The sequence below is a fragment of the Macaca fascicularis genome, chromosome 2 (assembly GCF_037993035.2).
Source record: "Macaca fascicularis isolate 582-1 chromosome 2, T2T-MFA8v1.1".
NCBI classification, from domain to species: domain Eukaryota; kingdom Metazoa; phylum Chordata; class Mammalia; order Primates; family Cercopithecidae; genus Macaca; species Macaca fascicularis.
The window spans coordinates 157,400,223-157,424,360 of record NC_088376.1 but is presented as its reverse complement, the minus strand read 5'-3'; the positions used below and the strand labels follow the sequence as shown (position 1 = coordinate 157,424,360).

At 49.2% G+C, this 24,138-nt stretch overlaps 1 protein-coding gene across 14 annotated transcripts in view; it reads right to left on the bottom strand.

The window, feature by feature from the left end:
- Window positions 1-24,138, bottom strand: part of SLC41A3 (solute carrier family 41 member 3) — a 78,384-nt gene that overhangs the window by 9,395 nt on the left and 44,851 nt on the right. For 10 of the 14 annotated variants that reach the window (XM_045385556.3, XM_074033249.1, XM_015446319.3 and 7 more), the window contains 5 exons: window positions 18,780-18,851; window positions 11,281-11,425; window positions 7,728-7,874; window positions 2,023-2,167; window positions 786-865 (listed from right to left, as the gene is read on the bottom strand). In XM_045385556.3, coding sequence (XP_045241491.1) covers window positions 786-865; window positions 2,023-2,167; window positions 7,728-7,874; window positions 11,281-11,425; window positions 18,780-18,851 — 589 coding nt within the window. The remainder of the gene's footprint in view (window positions 1-785; window positions 866-2,022; window positions 2,168-7,727; window positions 7,875-11,280; window positions 11,426-18,779; window positions 18,852-24,138) is intronic. The other 4 variants (XM_074033252.1, XM_074033251.1, XM_074033250.1 and 1 more) reach the window with 1 other exon arrangement.

Genomic DNA, 24,138 nt, shown 5'->3' with positions numbered 1-24,138 from the left:
GAGCCTCTGAAGGCTGTTTCTTCAGTCCCCGCAGGCCAGGGCCTGGGGGCTAAACTGGACAAATTATGTTTTGTTCTTCTCCTAACTGATCACTTCCATTTACAGAAACTTATCAGACACCAGACACCAAACTAAGCTTTGGTTAAAAGAGGCATCATCCACACAAACCCCACAGGATGTAGGCCTAGGAGGTGAGTATATGCAGAGAGCCAGGTGTCAGACAACAGGGAAGGGGGGGATCAAGGCAGCTGGGAAGCACAGTCCTGGATCTGTCTCAGGGACTGCTGCAGTGCCCACAGTGTAGGCCTGGTATTGGTTACAGTCTTAACTTTTAAGAAGAAATCCAGATTTTTAAGTGTAAATATCTGAGTTCTGATGTCAGCAATGAATCCAAAGAAAAAGAAAAGAAAAGAAAAGTCACAAGAGCCAGCGCCCTGGTTCTGAAAGCCATGCTCAATCAGCAGGTGCCATCGAGGCAGGAGTTTGACTCAGTGCCGGCAAAGCCTGGAATTTGGTTCTGTCAGAAGAGCTCATGTTTGGGGGCTGCCTATGAGGAGCTGGGTCTGAGCTGCTGCGAGCAGTATGTGGGGCTTCCTTCCCAGGCTTCTTCCATCTGAGAAGACCTGCTCTGGCATCCCTGTAAGGCAGCAGTCTGTCCACGGCTCAGCTGCCCAACTGCCTGTGCGGGGCTGGTGCTGCCCCTCTGAGGTCTGCTGTTCAGGTCCAACCCAATCCTGGGGGCCAACCCAGCTCAGGGACCACACGGGAATCCCTCAAATACCTACCACATATGACGGGGGTAAATACCGCCATGCCTTTGTACTGCTGTTTAGAAACGGTTTTGCTCAAGATGAGTCCTCCAAAACTGGGGAAATAGCAGACAGCAGTCAAGTTATCAGAGTTTACACTTACAATGGCCCTGCAACCCTCCACACAAATCACCCTCTCAGCCTGGCTTCCTACCCTTGGTGGACACTCTCCTCTCCCCTACACAAAATATCTGCTGCAGCCAAGCTGGTCTCCCCAGCATCCTCTGCACCCTGCTCATGCTTTTCCATCTCCACTTTGAATCTCAACCATTGCAGAAAGCCATCCAAGAACACCCACTTATTGCAAAACAAACAAATGCCTTTTCAAGGGCACACAGCTGGCTGGGCTGTCCCAAGACTCTGGAACCACGGCTGAGATACTCTTTAGCAGAAAACAGAAACTGCAGGAGGATCACCTCATGCCCGCCCCGTGTTCTCAGAAAATGTTGCAGCCAGAAATTGCTCCCACTGGCCACTGTAATTTAGCAAAAGCTTTCCCACCCCTTGGAACTTCTTAGACCCCTGGAGAAGCTAGGTCAATCTGTAAAAGGAGCCCAGGAGCCTCCTGGAAGCCAGGATACCTACTCCATCACCTCTTCTCCCCAAGACACAAAGTTGGAAAAACCCATCAGAATGGACTGGGGTGGCCCCCATCAAGGTCGACTCCCAGGAAATGGGCCTTGAGAGGGAGCTGGAGGGTGGTGGACCTGGGCTCAGCTGAAGGTTCTAAGGCTCTGGAGGGGAGCTAACCCCACAGCTGTCTAGCTCCCACCAGTAGCCACGCGTGGCCAGTGACCAGGAGGACGAATAAGTCAGCAGATGTGGCCTTGACGCCGAGGTGGGGGACCTGCCACCTAAGCAGGAGTCTGGGCCAGCAAAGCTCTGGTGGCCATGGCCTGAAAGCCACTGTCTCCCCTGGGGCTCCAATGCACTCATGGGGTGGCCCTGGCTTTGGCTCTTCCTGGGTCCCTGGTGCTCTGGCAAATGTAAACAGGGCAGCCTCTCTTAGAACCGACAAGGCCCAGGGTTCTCAGTGAAAGGGAGAGAAGAAAGTAAAAAGGTATGATTCAATCAGCAATGGGAGTTACTGAAAGAGCCCACAGCTACATTTCACTCCATCCCGGACCCCCAAGGCAGTGAGTGTCACACTGGCACTAGGGGCCTTCATGGCTGAGAGAAGGAAGAGGGGGCCATGGCCCTGGCTCCTGCTCACCTGCTGATGACCATGGCCAGGATGATTGGGAACCAGCCAAACTTCAGGATCTTCATGATGGGTGGGCTCTGCTTGGCAATGAGGACCCACACTGGGGTCAGAGCCGCAAAGCTGAGGCAGACCAGCGGCGTCAGATACCGATTATCTGAAAGGAGAACAGGAACACACGCGGCTCATTTGGCCAAGGCCAGCACGCACAGGCTGGGCCTGGGTTTCACAAGAGGTGGGTGAGGACGCTCCTGTCCTCATCAGTTGAGGGGGAACTGCCTTGCCATACTTTTCAAAGAACTTTCACCATCCCAAGAAGTGACTGGAAAAGCTCCTCTCTGTCCTCCACTCCTGCCACATTCAACTCCACTTCTCTGGCAAACTTGCTATTTTCCCCACATAAAGTACCCTGTTCTGCCTCCTCCCACCCTGATGCTACTGTCATAAATAAATAGAAGTACAATGTATGGAACACACCATGAGCCAGCACTATGCTCAGTACTTCGTGTGCACAATCTCATCTCACCTTCTCAACAGGTAGCAGGAGGAAGCAGACATGCAAAAAAGGGTGGCTGCCTAGACAGCAAGCAGCCCCGTAAGGGCTACGTATGGCCTGGGTCTATGGAACGCCAGGGCTGGCTATGGGATGCCACCTGTGGTCCTGGCTGAGGCCAGTCCCAGGCAACTACACGGGTCACCAGCCAGGTAGCTACCGCGTCCCCGTCTCATCTTCTCCACTGGCAAGAGGCCAGTGAAGACTGGCCAGGTGCTGGAGCAGTCACTGCTGCGGGGGCCCAGGATGAGCCTGACACACTCGGGCTCCTCATGCATTCATTCCTCCCTTTCTGTGTTGTGCTCCGTGTGAGGGTCCCCTTCCACAAGTGACAGAACAAGACACCAGTGTTCTCTAGAGTGGTCCTCTCACACTCAGCCCCACCCTCCGGAGGGCAGGCTCACCTGCTAAGGGGGCCCAACATTCAGGGGTGCCCAGGCATGGGTCTGTGTCCCATGCACTCCCTCTCTGGTGGTGTTATCAGGAATATCCCCTCCTTCCTTCTCTGCACTAAAGGGTCATGGCCCATTCCTCTGCCTCAGGTGCCCCAGACTGGCTACAGACAAGGTACTTTATGGTAGGAGGGCGTGGCTTCTGCAGGAGGTATAAGTCAGGCCCAGCCAGCTCTAACCAGGTCTCCTGCCCTCTGGGAAACAGCAGCCTGCAGAAGCATCACCTTATAGGATGCTTTTGAATCCAGTCTGAGTTTTCAGATAGCTACTCACAAGCACCCCCAGGGCCTGCCTCATGCTCTCCCAGCACACCTCCCCGGTGTGCAATGCCGATTCCCAACTACACCCAGCAGGTGCCACAGTCAGCTGCTTACACCTCAGTGGGTCAAGACTTATCTAATACAGGCCAGTCCCAGTGACTCCTGAATGTAGCAGAGAGAAGGTCACAGTCTCACTGGAGAGAGGGATGCTCCAACAGTGATTTTGTGTCTAAATCATAAGTCTTGTGAAAATGAGCATACAGTACAGTGTGGGGCAGAGGGAAAGGTTCATGTGATGCCTGAACTCTCACTTATTTTGCAAATCCAACTCAAATAACCCACACACAAACCTTCTTGTTTTAAGTTCAGTTTAGCTTAAAAGTAAAATTAGGTCATCTTATTTCTTACAGATCTCCATCACCACTTAACTAAACTTGGCGAATCTTCCTGGTGATTAAACATGACTGCTGGCAGGCAACACCAGGATGGCAAGGAGACAGTCCCAAAGCTGGGACATTTGAAAGGGTCCCAGTGCCAATACCCTCTAAATCACAGCTGTTTATTTGTCTGCTTCAGTTGCCAACAGGTAAAGATGGGATGCTTTCCCAAATCCCTGGGCCCACATTCCCATGGGGAGTGATAAATTGTAGCTTTGCTGAGGTTCTTCCCTTTGGGCACTTCCTCAACAACTGTCACTGCGTGCCCACTGCCCTCCAATCCTGTGAGGACACATCAGTGTGGCCGACTAGCCTTAGGCCCCACTCAACCTCCTAGTACACCTCTGCCCTAAAGGTAGAAGTTAACAACCCATATAAATGCAGGCTTCAGTTGCTCATCCTTCCTAACATGGTTTGGAGAGCTTGAAGCACTTTCCTGAGCACTCCTTGAACTTGTGGAATGACCTCAGGCTTTCCATCTGTAAAACAATTTTTGACTGTAATACAGCAGGGTCCTTCCTGTGGGAATAATGGCTGATTTGAAGGTCACAGTGTCTTAGTCAGTTTTGTTGCTTATAACAGAACACTCGAAACTGGGTAATCCCTAAAGCAAAGGAATTTGCTCTTACAGTTATACCGGCTGAGAAGTCCAAGGTCGAGAGGCTGCCTCTGGTGAGGGCCTTCTTGATGGCGCGGACTCTGCAGAGTCCGGAGGTGGCGCAAGGCACCACGTGGGGAGGGAACTGAGCATGCAGCTTCTGTGCTCTTCCTCTTTTTCAAAGCTACCAGTCCCACTCCCGTGGCAACTCATTAATCCATTAATCCATTAATCTATTAATCTATGACTGGATTAATTCATTCATGAGGGCAGAACCCTTATGACCCAATCACCTCTTAAAGGCCCCACTTTTCAATACCGCCACAGTGGGGATCAACACGTGAAACTGAGGGAACTCATTCAAACCACAGCATTCCACTCCTGGTCCCCCAAATTCATGGCATTCTCACATGCAAAATACATTCATTCCATCCCCATAGCCCCAAAGTCTTAAATTATGCCAGCATTAACTCAAAAGCCCAAAGTCCAGAGTCTCACATGTGAGCCTATGAAATCAAAACAAGCTATCTGCTTCTAAGATACAATGGTGGTATGGGTATAAGGCAGACATTCCCATCCAAAAGGAAGAAATGGACAAAAAGACCAATAGGCCAAAACCTGAGAGGGCAGACACTGGGGCTTATGACCCCAGAGCTTTCTCCTCTGACTCCATGCCAGGCATCTTCTACATGCTGGTGTGGGGGTTGAGGCTCCCAGGCCTCTGACAGCCCCCTACCTCCAACCATGGCTGTGCTGTGCTCAGTCCACCCAGCTCTCCCAGGCTGAAGTCTCATACTAACAGCTCTGCAGTCCTGGGGTCTTGGTGGGAGTCCTGCTTCCATGGCTCCACCAGACATTGTCCTGGTGGAACTCTCCGGAGCAGCTCTAATCCCACATTTCTGCTTGGCACTGCTCTAGTAGGGGAGCTCTGCAGTGGCTCCAGCCCTGAAACAAGTCTTTGTCTGGGCCCCCAGGCTTTGGACAAAATACTTCCAAAACTTGGTAGTGGCTACTAAGCTTCCAAGGCCCTTGCTCTCTGCAAGTCTGGACAATTAGCAGCACATGGACCTAGGTTTATGACTTGTACCTTCTGGAGCGGCAGCATGAGCTGCACCCGAGCCATGTGAACCATGGCTGGGATGGCTAAGGAGCGCTGCGCCGGGATACAGGGAACAGAGTCCCTAGGTGGCCCTGGGCAGCAAGCTCATGCTCTGGGCCTGTCCCCTGAAACTACTCCGTCTTTCTAGGTTTCTGGGCTTGTGATGGGAGGGGGAGTCAAGAAAAATCTCTGAAATGCTTTTGGGCCGTTTTCCCCTTGTCTTGACTATCAGTTCCGGGCTCCCTTTCAGCCATGCTAATCTCCTTAGAAACTGGTGGCTCAGTCACATCCTTGGATTCCTCTCCTGGAAACTCATTCTCTACCACATGGCCAGGCTAAAAATTTTCAAATTTTTCTGCCGTTTCCCTTTTCTCTAGGAGTTCACCAGGTAAACCAAAAATAAAATTCTAAGCTCCATCTCAACTATCTGAATGAACTTCCTCCTCAGCGAGGGCACTCTTAAAATGGAACCTGAAAGACTGGTTCAGGCCATGACGGGGAGTGGGGGTCAGACATGCCTCATTATCCCTCTCTGGCATTTACATCAACACAGACTTTAAGTCTGATAAGAAACATTTTATAATCTCTTCTCTCTGAAGCCTGCTACCTGAAGGCTGCAAATAAGAACTCTGTCTCCACAATCCTTTTTCGTAACACAGACATTCCTTTCTATTGATCTCAGGTCTTTAGATAAACTCAACCAATTGTCAAAATCAAGTGTGTTGTTTGCTTCTTTGTTTAGAGTTTTTATACCCCCTATCTTTTCCTGGGCTTTCTGTGTCTTCCTTTTGTTCTTCCCCTGGGCGGGCCTTTATCTATGGCATGTGCAGTGGCCCTGCCAGCACTTGGGAGAGCTGCACGTGCAGTGTGTTTACTGAAGTGGTGCACATGCTCAGTAGGGGCAGCTCTCACAGGTCCAGCGCTCCAGAGGAAGGTCATATACCAGTTAAATTTCACCATCTTGCCCTTTCACTGCACATGCTTGAAACCCTATCGGGGATTATGGCTTGCTAACTCCAGGTGTCTTCTGTCTGTTCTAAGACTCCTGTAATTCCAGGCACCAGTCCTGGCCGCTTATTATCTTAGAGGGATGGTTTTATGCCTGCCTGTCTGTTACTCAATGAGTACCAGACAGCTCTGGGGTTCCTCCCTTGTCCTGCTCATTATTTCAAGGGGACAGATTTATAATTCCCTTACCATAGCTTGACCACTGCCCAACACTCTTGAGGGCCCTCTCTCCTGCCTTGCTCATGTCTAACCACCTATTTTATGACTAACTTTAGAGTCTACCTGACCCCAAAACTTAAGAACAGCTTAGTGGGAGCATAGATTCAAGTGCCCTGGATATATACTTCAATTAGTAGCAGTTACAAATGGGATTTTAAGGATAAAGGAAAAGGCTGTTCCTAAGTTGTTCACCAATAATTTACATTAAAATAACATAAGCTATGGATTGGCTATATTATTGTTCATTGTAACACAAATTCCAGGTACATGAAGATAATGGGGGAGGCAGTTAGGAACAAAATGCCTTTAAACAATTGCCCAGGTATGGATGTGGGGGGTATGACTAAAGCAAACACCACACTTGATTTTTCAAGTCGCCCACAACTCTCTTTCAAGTGTACTCTCTCTAATAAACTCTTGCTTTGCTTAAAATAAACTCTCTCTCCTGCTTTAAACCTTGCCTGTGTTTGAAATCTTTCCTTCCAGAAGACAAAGAACTGAAATTGCTGCAAAGTTGCCATTCTGGAGTTTCTCCAGATAGCTGGACTCACCGCTGGTAACAATCTTCTCTGGATATTGTTATTTAAGGTTGACATCAGTAACACCCTACTTCTCAGTATCAATTTTTTGCTTTAGTCTACTTGCTTATAGGGAATACCAGAAATTGGATAATTCATAAGGAAATTTCTTATGGTTGTGGAGGCTGAAGAACCCAAGGTCGAGGGGCTGCATCTGGTGAGGGCCTTCCTGCTGGTGGGGGCTCTGCAGTCTGGAGGTGGTGCAGGGCACCACATGGTGAGGGAACCGAGCGTGCAGCTCAGGTCTCACCTCCTCTTTTTATAAAGCCACCAGTCCCACTCCCATGACAACTCATTAATCCATTAATCCATTAATCCAATCACCTTTTGAAGGCCCCACCTTTCATTACTGCCAAGTTAGGGGTTAAGTTTCCAACACATGAAATGTGGGGGACACATTCAAGCAACAGCACATGGGCTGGATGCAAAAGTACCCTTCGGCCTCAGTGGTCACCTGTTCCAGGGCCCCTCCTCCATGGAGCCTTTGTATCTACAGAAGAAGACACTCCTTACCTTTGTGTCTGTAAAAGAAGCTGCTAACCAAAGCCAGAATGGACAGTGTGATGAGGTCTCCCAGGCTGGCTGCAATGGGCGTGGCAATGTTGTCTGGGTTGACCCCAAGCTTTCGAGCACCAATCACTATACAGATCATCAGCACCCCTGCAGAGAGAGAGGAGAAAGAGCAAACTCAAATCCCAGGGAGACAGATGGCTCTGAGCAGGCACAGCAGCACAGGATGGGGGCACTGAGTCGGGAATGGCAGATGGCAGGGAGGCTCTCATTAACTTGCCTCCCTCCACCAAGGCCTTGACGTGAAGCCAGGCTGCCTTGACTTTCAGAGCTTCCCACTACACTGGAGGCCTGAGAAGCCTGGGAGAGTTGGACTCCACTTTGTGACCTGTGCACATGATGCTAAGGAGTGACCTGTGGCTCCCGAGCTCCCAAATCACCAGGAACCACAGAGACAGGCAGCCCACAGTCCCATGCTGCATGGAGGCTGCTCCAAAGATGCTCGGAGCAACAGCTCCCCCGGGGGTGAGCTCATGGCCTCCTGTGTTTACTGGCATCCTCTGAGAAGCAGACACCAAGATGGAATCAGCTGGGTAAGAGGTTCATTAGGGACTAGGCCTGTGAGGGAAGACGGGGAGGGCGGGAGGGAGCTGGGAGCACTGACACAGGCAGGGCGCAGGGGAGGGAGGCAGGGAAGGTGGGGGTACATCTGAGACTGCACTGTGTTTCTAGGTGCACTCAGCCAGGCTGTCAGAGGCACACTCGGAGGGCCCTGTGTCTCCCAGGAACAGTCCCGTGCTGGGAGCTTGGCGGTGCTGTCCGCGGTGCACTGGGAGGCACATGCAGTGGTGGCGGATTTCGGGGGGCAGTACTGAAGAGGTGAGGCTCACGTTTCCGTGGCCACCATGCCTCCGAAGTCCTCCTTCCTGTTCAGACTGTGCTCTGAAGGGGACTATCACACGTGATCTCCTAGTCCCCATCCACAGCCTAGGACTTGACTCAACAGACTCTCACTTGACTCTCTAAGAAGATACTCTGTGTTGTGGCTATTGGCATTTTAACACTTTACCCAGGATCTTGTAACTCTAAAAACAATTACAATCACCACCTGATGCCATCCTCAAGCTGCCACTACAAGCTGGTTTGTGCCTGGCCTGATCTTGTGAACAAGTCACAGCCCTGTGTCTCCTTCTGAATGCCAGATATAAGTGAATCCGAGTTTGCACGCTGAGTCAGTGAGCTGGGGACAATCTTGCAGGGACCATTTAAAGGAACACCAGTGGTTTGGGGATGCCTATTGAAAACCACTACCCTGAGGCTTGTGTGACAGCCTCTTCAACATTGCCTGGTGAGGTCACCGCAATGCTTCTGAACAGTCACGGACAATACAGATTTTGCTTATGTTGCTAAGCTTCATCCCATCTCCGGGGCCCCAGTTTCCCCTTCTGTAAAATGGGGAGCTGGGAATGGTATTCTCTAGAAGCCCCTGCAAAGACAGGGCTGGCCTTCTGGACTGTTAGACTGTGTTGTTTTCAGGAGACTTTATGCTGAGGGTCTCCTGGACTCCTCTTCTCTGGAAAGTCTAGCACACTCATCCTGCCCTATCCGTGGACCAGGCTGGGTCATGGCATCCACCATCTGTCTATGCCTGTGCAGGCTGTGACTAGGAGCCAGCCTCAGCCAACATCCTGAGTAGGGACATATGGTTTGTAAACTTGCAGCCGGGCTTCGGCACAGTCCTCTTCTGGCCTACACCGTCCACGCTGGCTCCATGCACTGGCACAGGAATGGGGCTGATCAGCTACCTGGTAGGTAGGAATGAGAAACCTCAAATAGTCCACATGGGTAACCTACAGCGAGCTGAGCCCAGAGGGTACTGACTGAGCAAGTAGGTGGGGGAATGGATCATAATAGGTTCAATTATGAAGTTATCAACTTTTCCTTCTTTCATTGCACCAAAGCAAGACATGTGGTCGGCAGGATTCACACAGATACATGACCCAGGAGAGAGCTGGAGGAGCGTCCATTCATTCAGCTAACATCTGCAAGCTGGTTATAAGCCCGGCCCTGGTTTAAGTGATGACAATAACCAAAAGGCTCTGTTTCCATCAGTGGAAATGCCTGTCGGGTGTGGGGAGAGACAGTACACAAGTGTATGAACACATCATTTGAGGTGAGGTGAGTAAAACAGGACATTAATGTAAAGCATGGCTGGAACGAAGGTCACTTTAGTGTTCGTCAGAGGAAGCCTCAGGACAAAAGCGACATGTGGCACTCACTTTAGTGTCCTGTATATTCACAGCTTATTGTCTGCCCCTGAGCTAGAATATAAAATCAAAACACATTTTGTTGACAGTATATCCCCAGCACTACACGGTGCCAGGCACACAGCAGACACCCAGCAACAATTAATCACCAATGCACAACGATGCAGCGTGGCCAATGTGCAGTGACTGCTTTCCCCGCACGTGTGTGAGTCCCAAGGAAGGAGGTATGTCTGCCCACATTTCTGTCTCACATGTGCTGCAGATACATGTTAAGCATCAGCTGTGTCTGGCATGAGAAAGGAGCAGCAGACAGCAGGTAGAAACTACTGGGTCCCCACTCTTGAGGAGTTGACACTTTAGCAGGGAGGTGAGGCAGAAAGATGATACAACAAGACAATCTGAGCTACACAAGCAGAGCCGGGGCACACGGGAAGGGGAGACAGGAGGTGGGTGCATGTGGGAGGGTGGTGCTGTGCACTCAACACTGCTATCCCCCCAACCCACACGTTGAAATCCTCGCCCACAAGGTGATGGTGTTAGGAGGTGGGGCCTTTGGGAGGTGAAGTCATGAGGATGGGGGCCCCACGAATGAGATGAGGGCCCTTATGAAAGAGGCCCCAAAGAGCTCCCACCTCTCTCCACTGTGTGAGGACAGCGAGAAGGGCCAGCTGCAGCCTCAAAGGGAGCAGCCCTGAGGCCAGCCCCGTGGGTGCCCAACCTTGGGCTCCAGCCTGCAGCCCAATGAGGAGTAAATGTCTGCTGCCACCAAGGTGCCGACTGGGGGCTCCGTCACAGCAGCCACAGTCTCCTCAGACAGGTCAGAAAGGCCTCTCTGAAGACATGAAATGGAAGCTCAAATCTGTGCCTCGCCCTCAGGACACCTGCAGCCTCCAGAGCCCATCACAGGCCTGTGTGTAAGGTCATGCTCAGTAAGTGTTTAAAAACCAACAGGCTGACTGCACAGATGAACAAGCCTGCTGTGTGCAGGTGGCAGGCCTTGATATGGGAGTGTGACCAGCTGAAGAGATCTGAAGAGCAGGGACAGCTCTTTACATAGCAGAGAGCAGAGGCGAGTGGTGGCAGGAGCGGCACACACCCCTGCCTGGCACAAGGAGGGCCATGAAGACCCAGCTGGCTCATCCCACCCCGCCAGTGAGACCCCTGAGCCCACCATCAGTCCCATTAGCGGTGGGACTCACACCCCAGAAACTGAAAACACAATGAGCCCTGAGACGGGACCTCAGAGGAGCAGGGGGCAGGTGGGAGCTCACAGTTAGGGCATGGCTCACCCAGGGCAAAGGCTGCAAGGAAGGCAGTGAGGACACTGCTGGCACACAGCAACTCCACCTTGGCAACATCCACTTCCTCTCGAGACACCACGCCCAACAGCAGTGCAGCCACAGCAGCCAAGAGCCCCACGACAGTGGCCTGCACCTGTTGGACAGAAATCAGAAGCATGAGTGGGGGGCCCCTGGGGCTACAGCCACACTCCCTGCCCTTCACACCTCACTCACTGCAAGGGGCCAGGTGCCACACGCTACTGCCTCCTTTCCCTTACCCTAAAATCTCACAGGCCCTCACCCCAGGAAAAATTACAACCACACCTCACACCTGCCTTGAACCCAACTCCCCTGAAACCATGCTGGCCACCTCTGCTCCCTTGCTGGGCGCCGCCTTCAACAGCAGAATCTATTTTTCCACCTTCTGCTCAGGATTTGGTCAGGGGCCACCTGGTCTCTTGCTGGCAACTCCACTCTCACTGGTGTGAGCAGAAGTGCTCTGCAACTCCCAGCAGCGCAGACAACACACCTCACTTGCCATGTGGTGCACCCCACAGCACAGAGCAGCCACTTGGGAGGACTTCACACACTTTTGGTCTCTCCCTTGGCATCCTGCTCACACCCTCCCCTTCCAGGCTCTGTTCCCGTCTCCATCCTGCCGAGCACACACCACAGCCTGTGCCAGGAGCTGCCCTGATCTGGACATCAACACTGGCACCTCTAATCCAAAATGCTGACCTGGAAATGTTATTAAAGAAGGACACAGAAACAAAGAGCTCCACCATGTACAGAGAGAAGAGTGATATGGTTTGGCTCTGTATCCCCACCAAGCCACGTGTTGAATTGTAACCTCCAATGTTGGAGATGGGGCCTAGCAGGAGGTAATTGGATCATAGGGGCAGTTTCTCATGGTTTAACATCACCGCCCCTCCTGTCCCCCGCCCCTTGGTGAAGTCATCAGTGATAGTGAGTTCTTATGAGTTCCAGTTGTTTAGAAGTGTGTAGCACCTCGCTCCTCTCTCTTGCTCCTTCTTTGGCCATGCGAAGTGCTGCTCCCCTTTGCATTCTCCCCATCCTTGGAAGTTTCCTGGGGCTTTTCCACAAGCTAAGCAGAAGCCAGCATCAAGCTTCCATGCTGTACAGCCTGTGGAACTGTAAGCCAATTAAACCTCTTTTGTTTATAAATTACCCACTCTCAGATATTTCTTTATAGCACTGTGAGAACAGACTAACACAGAAAAGTGGTACTGAGGAGTGGGGCACTGTTATAAAGACACCTGAAAATATGGAAGCAACCTTGGAGCTAGGTAATGAGCAGAGGGTGGAAGAGTTTGGAGGGCTCAGAAGAAGACAGGAAGATAAAGGAATGTTTGGAGCTTCCTCGAGACTTGTTAATTGTTGTTTGTGACCAAAATTCTGGTAATGATATGGACAGTGAAGGCCAGGCTGACGAGGTCTCAGATGGAGATGAGGATCTTTTTGGAAACTGAAGCAAAGGTTCCTTTTGTTATACTTTAGCAAAGAACTTGGCTGCATTATACCCCTGCCCTAGGGATCTGCGTAACTTTGAACTTAAGAATGATGACTTAGGGTATCTGGTTGAAGAAATTTCGAAGCAGCAAAACATTCAAGATGTGAACTGGCTGTTTCTAATAACCTATGCTCATATCCACGAGCAAAGAAATGATATAATGATGTAAAACTGGAATTTATATTAAAAGGGGAAGCAGAGAGTAAAAGTTTGGAAAATTTGCAGCCTGGCCATGTGGTAGAAAAGGCAAACCCACTTTCAGGGAAGAAATTCAAGCAGGTTGCAGCAATTTACCTAAATAAAAAGGAGCCAAGTGCTAATAGCCAAGACAATGGGAAAAGGCCTGGAAGACATCTCAGAGACCTTATTGGCAGCCCCTCCCCTCACAGGCCCAGAGGCCTAGGAGGACATAATGGTTTCATGGGCCAGACCCAGGGCCCCTGCGGCCCTGCGCAGCCTCAGGACACTCCGTCCCACATCCCAGCCGCTCAAATTCCAGTCATGGCCCAAAGGGGCCCAGATACAGTTCAGGCTGCTGTTTCAGAGGATGCAACCCATAAGCATTGGTGGCATCCACATGGTGTTATGCCTGTGGTTGCATAGAGTGCAAAGTTGAGGCTTTGGAGCCTCTGCCTAGATTTCAGAGGATGTATGGAAAAGCCTGGATGTCTAGGCAGAAGCCTGCTGCAGGGGCAGAGCCCTCATGGAGAACCTCTACTAGGACAGTGTGGGGGGAAATGTGGGGTTGGAGCCCCCCACACAGTTCTCACTGGGGCACTGCCTAGTGAAGCTGGGAGAAGAGGGTCACCATCCTCCAGACTCCAGAATGGTAGCTCCACCAGCATCTTGCCACCATCAGCCTGGAAAAGTTGCAGGCACTGAACACCAGCCCATGAGAGTAGCAGACAGGGCTGAACCCTGCAAAGCCCCAGAGGCAGAGCTGCCCAAGGCCTTGGGAGCCCACCCCTTGCACCAATGTGCCCTAGATGTGAGACATGGAGTCAAAGGAGGTTATTTGGGAGCTTTAAAATTTAATGACTGCCCAACTAAGTTTCAAACCTGCATGAGGCCTGTAACCCCTTCCTTTGGCTGATTTCTCCCCTTTGAAATGGGAGTATTTACCCAATACCTATATCCCCCATTGTATCTTGAAAGTAATTAATTTGTCTTTGATATTACAGGCTCATAGTTAGAAGGCACCTGCCTTGTCTCAGATGAGACTTTGGCCTTTTGAGTTAATGCTGGAATGAATTAAGACTTTGGGTGACTATTAGGAAACCATGATTGTATTTTGCAGTGTGAGAAAGGCATGATCTTTAGGGGGCCAGGGGTGAAATTATATAGTTTGTATTTGTTTCCCCACCAAATCTCATGTCAAATTATAATCCCCAGTGTTGGAGGTGGAGCCAGATGGGAGGTGACTGGATCATGGGGGTGGTTTCTCATGGTGACCCCTTCATGCTATCATCTACAATGAGTGAGTTCTGCTGAGATTTGGTCCTTTAAAAGTATGTGGCACTACCCCACCACCACTCTCTTGCTCATTCTCTGGCCACATGAAGAGCTGGCTTCCCTTCTGTCTCTCACCATAATTTTAAGTTCCCTGAGGACTCCTCAGAAGCTTCCTGTACAGCTTCCTGTACAGCCTGTGGAACCATAAGCTAATTAAACTTCTTTTCTTTATAAATTACTCAGTCTCAGATATTTCTTTATAGCAATGCAAAATGAACTAATACAAATAGCTAGTTTTTTAAAGCTAAAAAATGCTCCCCAAGTTAATCTATGTAATTCTAGTCAAAGTCCCAACAACGATCTTTCATGGCACTTCACAACTCATTTTAAATTTCACAAAAATGAGTAACTGTGCAAGAATAGCCAAGACAGCTTTGAGAAAGGTCAAAGAGGGAGTTGTGGCATATTCATGATCAATGTGTATTTTAAAGCTGAAGGAATGAGAGCAGTGTGGTACTGACAGAAACAAACAGATCAGCAGGACAGAACAGAGTCCAAGAATAGAATCACGAATATATGAATATTTAATATACAAGAATGTAATCATGAATATATAGTATGATAAAGGTGGCACTGCAAATCAGGATGGAATGGGTAAATATTAAACAGAGTAAGAAAAAATTATATATTACATATATAAATGTAATATATATTATACAGAATATGTAACACATATTATATATGTTATATTTTAGGAAAATTCTAAATAAAATCTCAATATATGTATAGTATAAACCTTTTTATGCTTAAACAATATATATTAAGTTATATATAAAACTTTATAACTTATAGAATATATATGATATATATGATTATATATATTATACATATACACACAAGTCCATTTATACACTGGACTTCATTATTCTAGACACTAACTAGAAAAATGTACAAGGGCTATGGATGGGCAACTCACAGAAAAGAAAATACAAACGGATAACAGACGTGCATAAAGATCAACTTCTCTAGTAGTTAGGAAAATTCTAAATAAAATCTCCATTTGAAGGTATCTTATTCATTAGCAGCTGATGCTCTTCTTCCTCTTTTAAAAGGTTAAGTGCTGTCTTATTTTCTACTGGGGTCTCCTGTTCTGAGCACAGAGGCTGGCACTCACTCTGTAGGTACTTATACAGGCTTAGTGGACAGATGGATGAATGGACAGATGTGTGGGTGAATAGGTAGGTGGGTGAATGGGTGGGTGGATGGACCAATGAACAGATGGACAAACGGATGAGTAGACAGGTAGGTCGGTGGGTGAGTGGCTGGGTTGATGGATGGATGGATGCACAAGATATACTTTGTTTATTTATCAGATGAGGTAAGATTAAAATTTAAAAGGTTGATAATATAAAATACATATTGACAAGTATGTGAGAAAATGGTTCTCTTATACATTGAAGGGGGTCAATATTGGTACAGGAATTTGGGGGGAAACTTTGGCTATAATTTTTCTATATAGCTTATGAATCAGCATTTTCTCCAAAGAAACATTTGCATATGTGTACAAAGCATTCACAGCTGATATTTACTTAGTGATATCTGCCATGCTCAAAGTAATTTTTATTCAGTAAGTCATTAAGAGAAAAGTACAAGTCACAGAATTATGTGTATAAAACTTTTTATGCTTAAACAATACAGAAAACCATATATATTATCTGTGGGCACATACATATATATGGTGAATTCAAAAAGTAGTTTAGAAGAATATTTTCAATGCTAATGAAATTGCTCAAATATTAATGGTAGGGCTAATTATGTAATACTAAGAAATAAAATAGTTTTTAGTCATTTTGGAGGGAAATCTAGAGCTTTGAACTGTTCACACCCTTTGAACTTGTGGGAAGTTATCTTAAGAATTTCATGCACAAAGATACTTTCAATGCAGTATAATCTTTCAAGTAAGTCAAAGGCTAGGAAGACCTCAAGGCCCCGCTCAGTGGCAGGGTTCAGGGAAGTGGGCAGGGCTGGTGCTGAGTGGACTCCCAGGGGACTAGCTCTTAGTGGCTCCCCTTTGGTCACTGCTGCCTCCCCATATTTATAGAACAGAATATGCTGAAGTTCTTAAAAGTCCAATGAATAAAACTTATTGCACTGCTGATGATTCAGAGTTAATTAAGCTTTTTCAAAATGGAGGAAACAAAATTACATTCATGCTAGGATTGGGACTATATGCCAAGCCAGTGCCTGGCCCTGAGCAGGGCTTCATAAACATATGCTGAGAATCAATTATGTGGAAATGTGCATCCATATGGACAAAGATTTTTTTTTTTTTTTTTTTTTTTTTTTTTTTTTTTTTTTTTTTTTTTTTTTTTGAGACGGAGTCTGGCTCTGTCACCCAGGCTGGAGTGCAGTGGCCGGATCTCAGCTCGCTGCAAGCTCTGCCTCCCGGGTTCACGCCATTCTCCTGCCTCAGCCTTCCGAGTAGCTGGGACTACAGGCGCCTGCCACCTCGCCCGGCTAAGTTTTTGTATTTTTAGTAGAGACGGGGTTTCACTGTGTTAGCCAGGATGGTCTCGATCTCCTGACCTCGTGATCCGCCCATCTCGGCCTCCCAAAGTGCTGGGATTACAGGCTTGAGCCACCTCGCCCGGCCTGGACAAAGATTTTATGGAAAACAGTAAAGTACAACCAGTGTGACTTGTAGTCGAGGCATTTATTACCTGCCCCTTGCTAGACCTTGTGTTAGAGGCATCCCCAGCATCTCACTCAACTCTGCAGTTCCTCGGCCACAGGGCATGGTGCTAGCCTGTGAGACTTGGCTCAGCTGCAGACAGCAGACATTTAAACACACAACTACAACCAGGGCAGCCGCAGCAGCACGCATAAGGCACCAAAGATGTAAAAGGCAGAAAGAGATACACCTGGTGTCAGGTAGGAACTTACACCTGAGTGGAGCCTTTAAAGAGCTTCAGGGGCAGCTGAACTAGAGGAGAAAGGCCCTTCCCAGGAGAGATGCTGAAGGTACATGGCAGGGAGGTGCGAAGGGGTGGGGGCTGGGCAGGAAGCTGGTGAGACAGCGCGGCCAGGCCCACAGTTGGACGAGGGGAGCCAGTGAAGGAGAGGAGGCATAACTGACTTTGGGTTTTAGAAAGGCCACCGGGGTGGCCAGGAGGAGCTGGAGGATTCCTGGCCTGGTAGTGGCTAGAGCAGTGCAGAGGTCTGCCATCATCCAGGCGGGGTGGGGGGGAGGGGAGGGGGGGAGGAGGAGGAGGAGGATGATTCATGCACAACTCGGAGGCAGAAGTCTCAAAGGGACTGCATGCTGAGAAGCAGCTGGGGCGACTTGGTTTCTGGTGTGGTTACTGGGAAGGACCATCCACAAGGCACACCCTGACAGGGCAGGGTCATGTCCAGGTGCCAGCCAGATGCCACACTCCGACATGGTGACAACTTCACAACACCCCTGCACAGGTAAGGTGAAGTGACTTGCCTGAGGCCCCTCAGTGGGCTGATTCCCAAAGTGAGCTTTCAACCATCAGACTAGACTGAGTTGGGGACTTTAGCAGAGGTGAGTATGGGCAGAGAAGATAATGAGGCCAGACTTGGCTGTTTTGGGGGTGTCTTGGGGATAGGCAGATGGAGATGCCCTGTAGAGTTAGATGTACTGGTTCTGGAACCCAGGTGAGGGATAAAGTAGGTATCATCCTATTGTGATGGACAGGGGGAGTCAGCCCTGATCAAGGCTATCCAGTGGATAGACGATGGGCTGCCTGATCTCACGGTCCATATTCTCAGTGCTGCTACAGACCACCCCCACCCAGAGATGCCCAGAAGGTTCTAGGATAAAGCTACCTCCAGTCTATGTCCAGGTCCAGCCTCTCCTCTTGCCTCTCAGCCAATCTCTTCCTCATCTCCCCCTGCTTTGGGCCTCCTAACTTAGTGACACTCTGTGGCAAGGTCCCAGGAAAAAAGCTTAGCAGAACTGGGACCTGGGAGAAGGATGTGTGAGTGAGAGGAGCATGAAGCAGCTAAGGGGTTAAGATGTCTCTTGCAGGCTGAGAAGGACCAGGCAGAGAGGCAGGAGCAGAGCCAAGGGAGGATCTCCAGGCAGGAAGGATCCACAGATGCCCAGAAAAAGTAAGATCACATGTAAGAGGCAATCACAGGCTGCTTCAGTCAGGGGAACACCTGAGGCCTGGGAAGCACAATTGGAGGAAAGAGAAGCCTGTTAGTACTGTGCAGGCCATGAGACAAAGAAGGAGCAAGCACAGGTGAGTCTTTCAAGAAGTGGGGCTTGGAAAGGAGGGAGTGGGGAAGCTGGAGGGACCCTGGGTCTGCTTCAGGTGGGCTGAGCCTCCAGAAGCTGCGTGAGTGTGGTCTATTGGATATGGGAGGGACAGGTAGCTACCTGTTCTCAAAGTTCAGGCCAGAGTGCAGAGTCAAGAGCTCACTAGGCTTCACCCTTCCCACCTGGGCAAGCCTGGCTGCAGATTCAGAAGAGAGGTCGGACAAGGTGGAGACTCACCTGGATGAGGGCCAGGTTGCTGCTGATGACTCTGTGCTGCTCCTGGGGGTCATCAATTTGTCCAGTGTTGGCCTAGAATGAAGAGAAAAGGACAAAGGTAGGACTGGTAGGCCCAAAGCCAGGTCAACCCTTCCTGGAAAAGGCAGTCTCTCTGGGGAGAAATCAACGAATACCATTTCATCAGCGTCAGAAAAATTACTCTGCTCAGCTTTCCAAACAGCGAACTGGCCTTCTTATATGGGGACTGGGGAGAAACGTTAGGGCACAGACCCCTTTGAGAACTGGATGGGGGTCATGGACCAGTCCTCCATGACCATGCAAGTATATGACTGCACACACACAGCGGTACACACAGGCACACATAGCCACACACAATGCATAGAGGCACACATGCATGCACACACACAGGCATGCATGTTAGCAATTTCAAGGCCATTTCTAGCTCTCAAACTCATGTGCAGACCTCAGTCAAGGCCTCCTACTGTGAAGCCCAGTCTGTGGCCAGGTCCCCCTGCCACCTACAACACCCTCCTCTACCCTGAAGCTAGCCTTATCTCCAATGACCACCAATCCCCTCAATGTCACCTCGGCAAAATCATCCCATTTAAGGAACACATATAAGTCTCTCTTCTCTCAGGATAAAAAAGAGAGATCATAAATACGACTTTCTCCTTTAAAAATGGTTTTTGGCTCCTAACAGCATAACAATTACCAACAAAATTCAAGACATAAATAAGAAAAGTTTTCAAAGCAAATATATTTTCCTAGATTCCTTAAACTCAGTTCATTAAGTTCCTGAACTCCAAGGAGAAAAATATAATAATGCGTCTACTACTAACACTTGATAATTCATTTTCTTTTCACAGAGAAGGGGAGCCTTTTTGTCTTCATGACTGACGTCTGGGACGCGGCACCTGACTGTGGGTAGGCCTTAGTCCACTCTTGTTGAGTAGATATGACACCCACCGCAGGTGTCCCTGTTTGAACAGTAAGGGAAGGAGGCAGGGCAGAGACGCAGCAGAGCCCAGGGCGTGATGAGCACGCATAGCCAATGACTCACACCCTCTTCTGCTCTGCAGCTGCACCGTGTGTTCACTGGGACCTAAGTGTGCCTGTCTGCTGCTTCAACTCATGTTTTCTATTAATCATCCAGCTCCAACCTGGGTGCTGATCTTATCAGATAAGGGAGTTGTGCTGGCCCATATGATTTCTGAGTATGAGTCAGAAAAGATACTTTCTCAAAATATTTATCATCTATAAAACATCTATAGCCTGTACAGCCCACATGGCAGCCTGGCCCTTGCTATGTATGTGAGCCTGAGTTCATCCCTGGCGTCCAGGAGCACATCACTGAGCGAAGGCTGCAGAAAGCAGGAAGTGAGACCAAGAGGTAAAGCAGTGAGGGCAGGGGGATGAGGAGCTCAGACATCCACAGAGGTGGGAGAGAGAGACATGGGAGGGGAAGAAGTATGGCAAGATGTAGGGTGTAAAGGGATTAAGATTTCAGAGTGTCCAGAGTATTTCAGGGCCAGGGTGGCTGAAGTGGACTGAAGGTGGCACTCACTAGAGCTGAGGTGTCCAAAAACTTGGAGGCTTGGGTTTTGGATGAGTCATCCCTGTGACTCAGCCTATGACTCAACTTCCAGGATGGTGGTGGGATTTAGTACAGAGAAGACCACCGAACACTACGTTTCCCAGGACTGTAGGGGACTGACTAAGCTGGTGATGAAGAGGGAAGGAGGTGAGATGGGATGGACAGGAAGCAGCATGCCAGGCCAGCAGGAGCCACGGGAGCTGTGGGTTTGGGTGGAGGAACACAGACCACTGCCTAAGAGAAACAATCCTGACGCTTGTCAAAAACAGCAAAGAGGACCTCCTCCAAAACTACTGCCATGAGGGAGAAAGAATGAAGTCAACGCTGAGCACTACAGGGATAACTGAGGGTGAAGAGCCAATGTGCAGGGCAAGGGAGCCAATGAAATTAAGTGTATTCAGTTGGCTATCAAGGATGGGGGGAGCACCGTGATCAGATACCAAGAGTGGAGAAAAGGAGCCTGGCTGGATATCAGGGTAGGGGATTTCCAGTAAACCAGCTTAGCAGGGCTCTTCTCTAGAGCAGAGCCAGCAGGCAAGTGGAGAAGATAGCTCAGAGGAGCCTGACTTGGGTTTGGTCAAGGAAGGAGTGTTTGTCACCACCCACAAGGGGGCTCTCGGGGAGCAGGTCTCCATTAGGTAGGGCCATTTTTCTGCCCTGGAATGGAGGTCCTAGAGTTATCAGGGGAAATAGCTGCAGGCATGGGGCCAGTCTGAATAGGGATGAAGAGTTCAAAGTGAAAACCAGTGGGAGGCAGCAGCATTTATGGAGAGCAACCCAGATTTTCCTCAACAGAAGGGTTTCACAGAGGCCCTTCCTCAATGTGCATTTAGATTTCATTGATTTTTTTAAAAAACTTCTTTGAATCTGACAATTCCAGGCTTCTACAAAAAATCCCACAGGATCCTGTCTCCATTCTAGATTTTCTAAGCCTTTCCTTACTGTCTATGTAGAACAGCCTGCTTTCACCAACTTGGGGTGCCAGCGCCGGGTGTTCTCCATGCATGCCTCGGGCCTGCTCTCCCCTCCCCCAGCTCTGGGCCTGCGAGGCTGCCCTGTGAGGATGGCATCAACAAGCTCAACACACCCCACTTGCCCTTTCACTTCTGGTTGGTTCTGGCCAATGGGGAGCCAGAACCGCACTGGAGGCCCAACAGTGAGTGAGACGGGTGTGTGACCACTGCACCCTTCCTATGGGGCAGGGGCTGTGATCTTCCACCTAAACCCACAGCTCCAGTGGGTTAGCCTTCACCTACAGCTACACACACAGCCCCAACCCCACCCGCCAGGATCTGGAAACGGCCTTTCCTCCCTCTGCCCCTTGAGAACTGAAGTGATACTCACTCCCTGTGGGTGTGAGTCCTGGGGTGCTTTGCCGCCTCTTCTTGGTTTCCTGAATGAACCCTTCCTGAAACTCTGCTCACTGCCCACTTGTATGTCCCCTCTCTCCTACCAGGATCCTAACCTATCCAATGACTCATCTCTTCAGAAGGACATTTAGCCCACTCACGTAATTTGTCATTACTTTCTGTATTTTTTTCTAATAACAAAATACACTTACTAGATTAAGACGAAAGATGGAACATCTGTTTTGCTGTCCTCCTTTCCAGATTGGGGTAAGACAATCTTTTAACATTTTATTTGGGAATAATTTTAGACTTTGGAAAAGTTTCAAAGTCAACAGAGAGAGTTCCTACATACCCTGCACCCAACCTCTCCTGATAATACTTACATAACCTGAGATAGTCACGCATATGGTTTGGATGTGTGTCCCCTCCAAATCTCATGTGGAAGTGTGATCCCCAGTGTTGGAGGTAGGATCCGGTGGGAGGTGTCTGGGTCATGGGGACAGATCCCTCATGAATAGCTTGGTGCCCTTCTTGTGGTAATGAGTGAGTTCTCACTGAGTTCACATGACAGCTAATTGTTTAAGAGTCTGGCACCTCCTTCCTCTCTCCTCCCTTTCTTGCCATGTGATGCCTGCTCCCCTTTGCCTCCACCATGAGTGAAAGCTTCCTGGAAGCAGATGCTACCACTATGCTTCTTGTACAGCCTGTAGAGTTTGGAGGGCTCAGAAGAAGACAGGAAAATGAGGGAAAGTTTGGAACTTCTTACAGACTTGTTAAATGGTTTTGGCCAAAATGCTGATAGAGATATGGACAGAGAAGGCCAGGCTGATGAGGTCTCAGATAGAAATGAGAAAGTTATTGGGAACTAGAGAAAAGGTCACCCTTGTTACACCTTAGCATAGAACTTGGCTGCACTGTGCCCATGCTCTAGGGATTTGTGGAAGGTTGAACTTAGGAGTGCTGTCTTAGGGTATCAGGCAGGAGAAATTTCTAAGGAGCAAATTTCTAGAGACATGGTGTGGCTGCTTCTAACAACCTACAAACAGATGTGGGGGCAAATGAGTGACTAAAAGTTGAAACATATTTAAAAGAAAAGCAGAGCATAAAATTTTGAAAAATTTGCAGCCTTGCCTTGTGGTAGAGAAGGAATCAAAGGGGCCTAAAGAGCAACCAGTGGCTAGAGAGAAAAGGGAACCAGTGCTGATAATCAATACAATGGGAAAAAAGCCTTGAGACATTTCAGATTTTTGAGGCAGCCCTTCCCATCACAGGTCCAGTGGCTTAGGAGGAAAGAATGGTTTTGGGGCTAGGGCACCGCTTCCCTGTACAGTCTTGGGACACTGCTTCCAACATCCCTGGCTGTTCCAGCTCCAGCCATGGCTCAAAGGACATCAAGTACAGCTTCGGGTGCTGCTTCAGAGGATGCAAGCCTTATACCTTGGTGGCTTCCAAGTGGTGTAAAGTCTGTCAGCACATGGAATGCAAGAGTGAAGGAGGTTTGGCTGCTTTCACCTAGATTTTAAAGGATGTATGTAAAAGCCCGGATATCCAGATAGAAGCCTGCCACTGGGGCAGAATCCCCACAGAGAAACCCTAGTAGGGCAGTGCCAAGGGGAAATGTGGGGTTAGAGGCCACCTAAAGCCCCCACTGGGCCAATGCCTAGTGGAGCTTGGAAAGGAGACCACCACCCTCCATACCCTAGAATAGGAGAGCCACTAGCTAGCTTGTACTGTGTGCCCAGAAAAGCCGCAGGCACTCAACTCCCACCATGAAAGCAGCCACAGGGGTAGAGAAGTCCAGAGGCCTTGGGAGCCTACTGTTTGCACCAGTGTGCCCTGAACGCAGGACATGGAGTCAAGGGAGATCATTATGAAGCTTTAAAATGTAATGCCTGTCTGCTGGGCTTCAGACTTGCATGGGGCCTGTTGTTTGTTTCTTTCAGCTGATTTCTGCCTTTTGGAATGAGAATGTTTACCTAATGCCTGTACCACCATTGCATCTTGGGATAGGAGTAAAATCACTCACAAGTGGAAGAAATGTGTTTGGTTTCAGATGAGACACTGGACTTTTCATTGAGTTGATGCTGGAATGAGTTAAGACTTTTGGGGACTACTGGAAAGGGATGATTGCATTCTGTAATGTGAGAATGAGATATTTGAGGGGGCCAGGGGAAGAATGATCTGGTTTGGATATTTGTCCCTTCCAATTCTCATGTTGAAATGTGATCCCCAGTGTTGGAGGTGGGGCCTGGTGGGAGGTGTTTGGGTCATGGGGGTGGATCCTTCATGAATGGCTGGGTGCCCTCCTCATGGTAATGAGTGAGTTCTTGCTCTGAGTTCACATGAGAGCTGATTGAGTCTAGCACCTCCTCCTTCCCTCTCTCTTGCTCCGTCTCTCACCATGTGACACATTGGC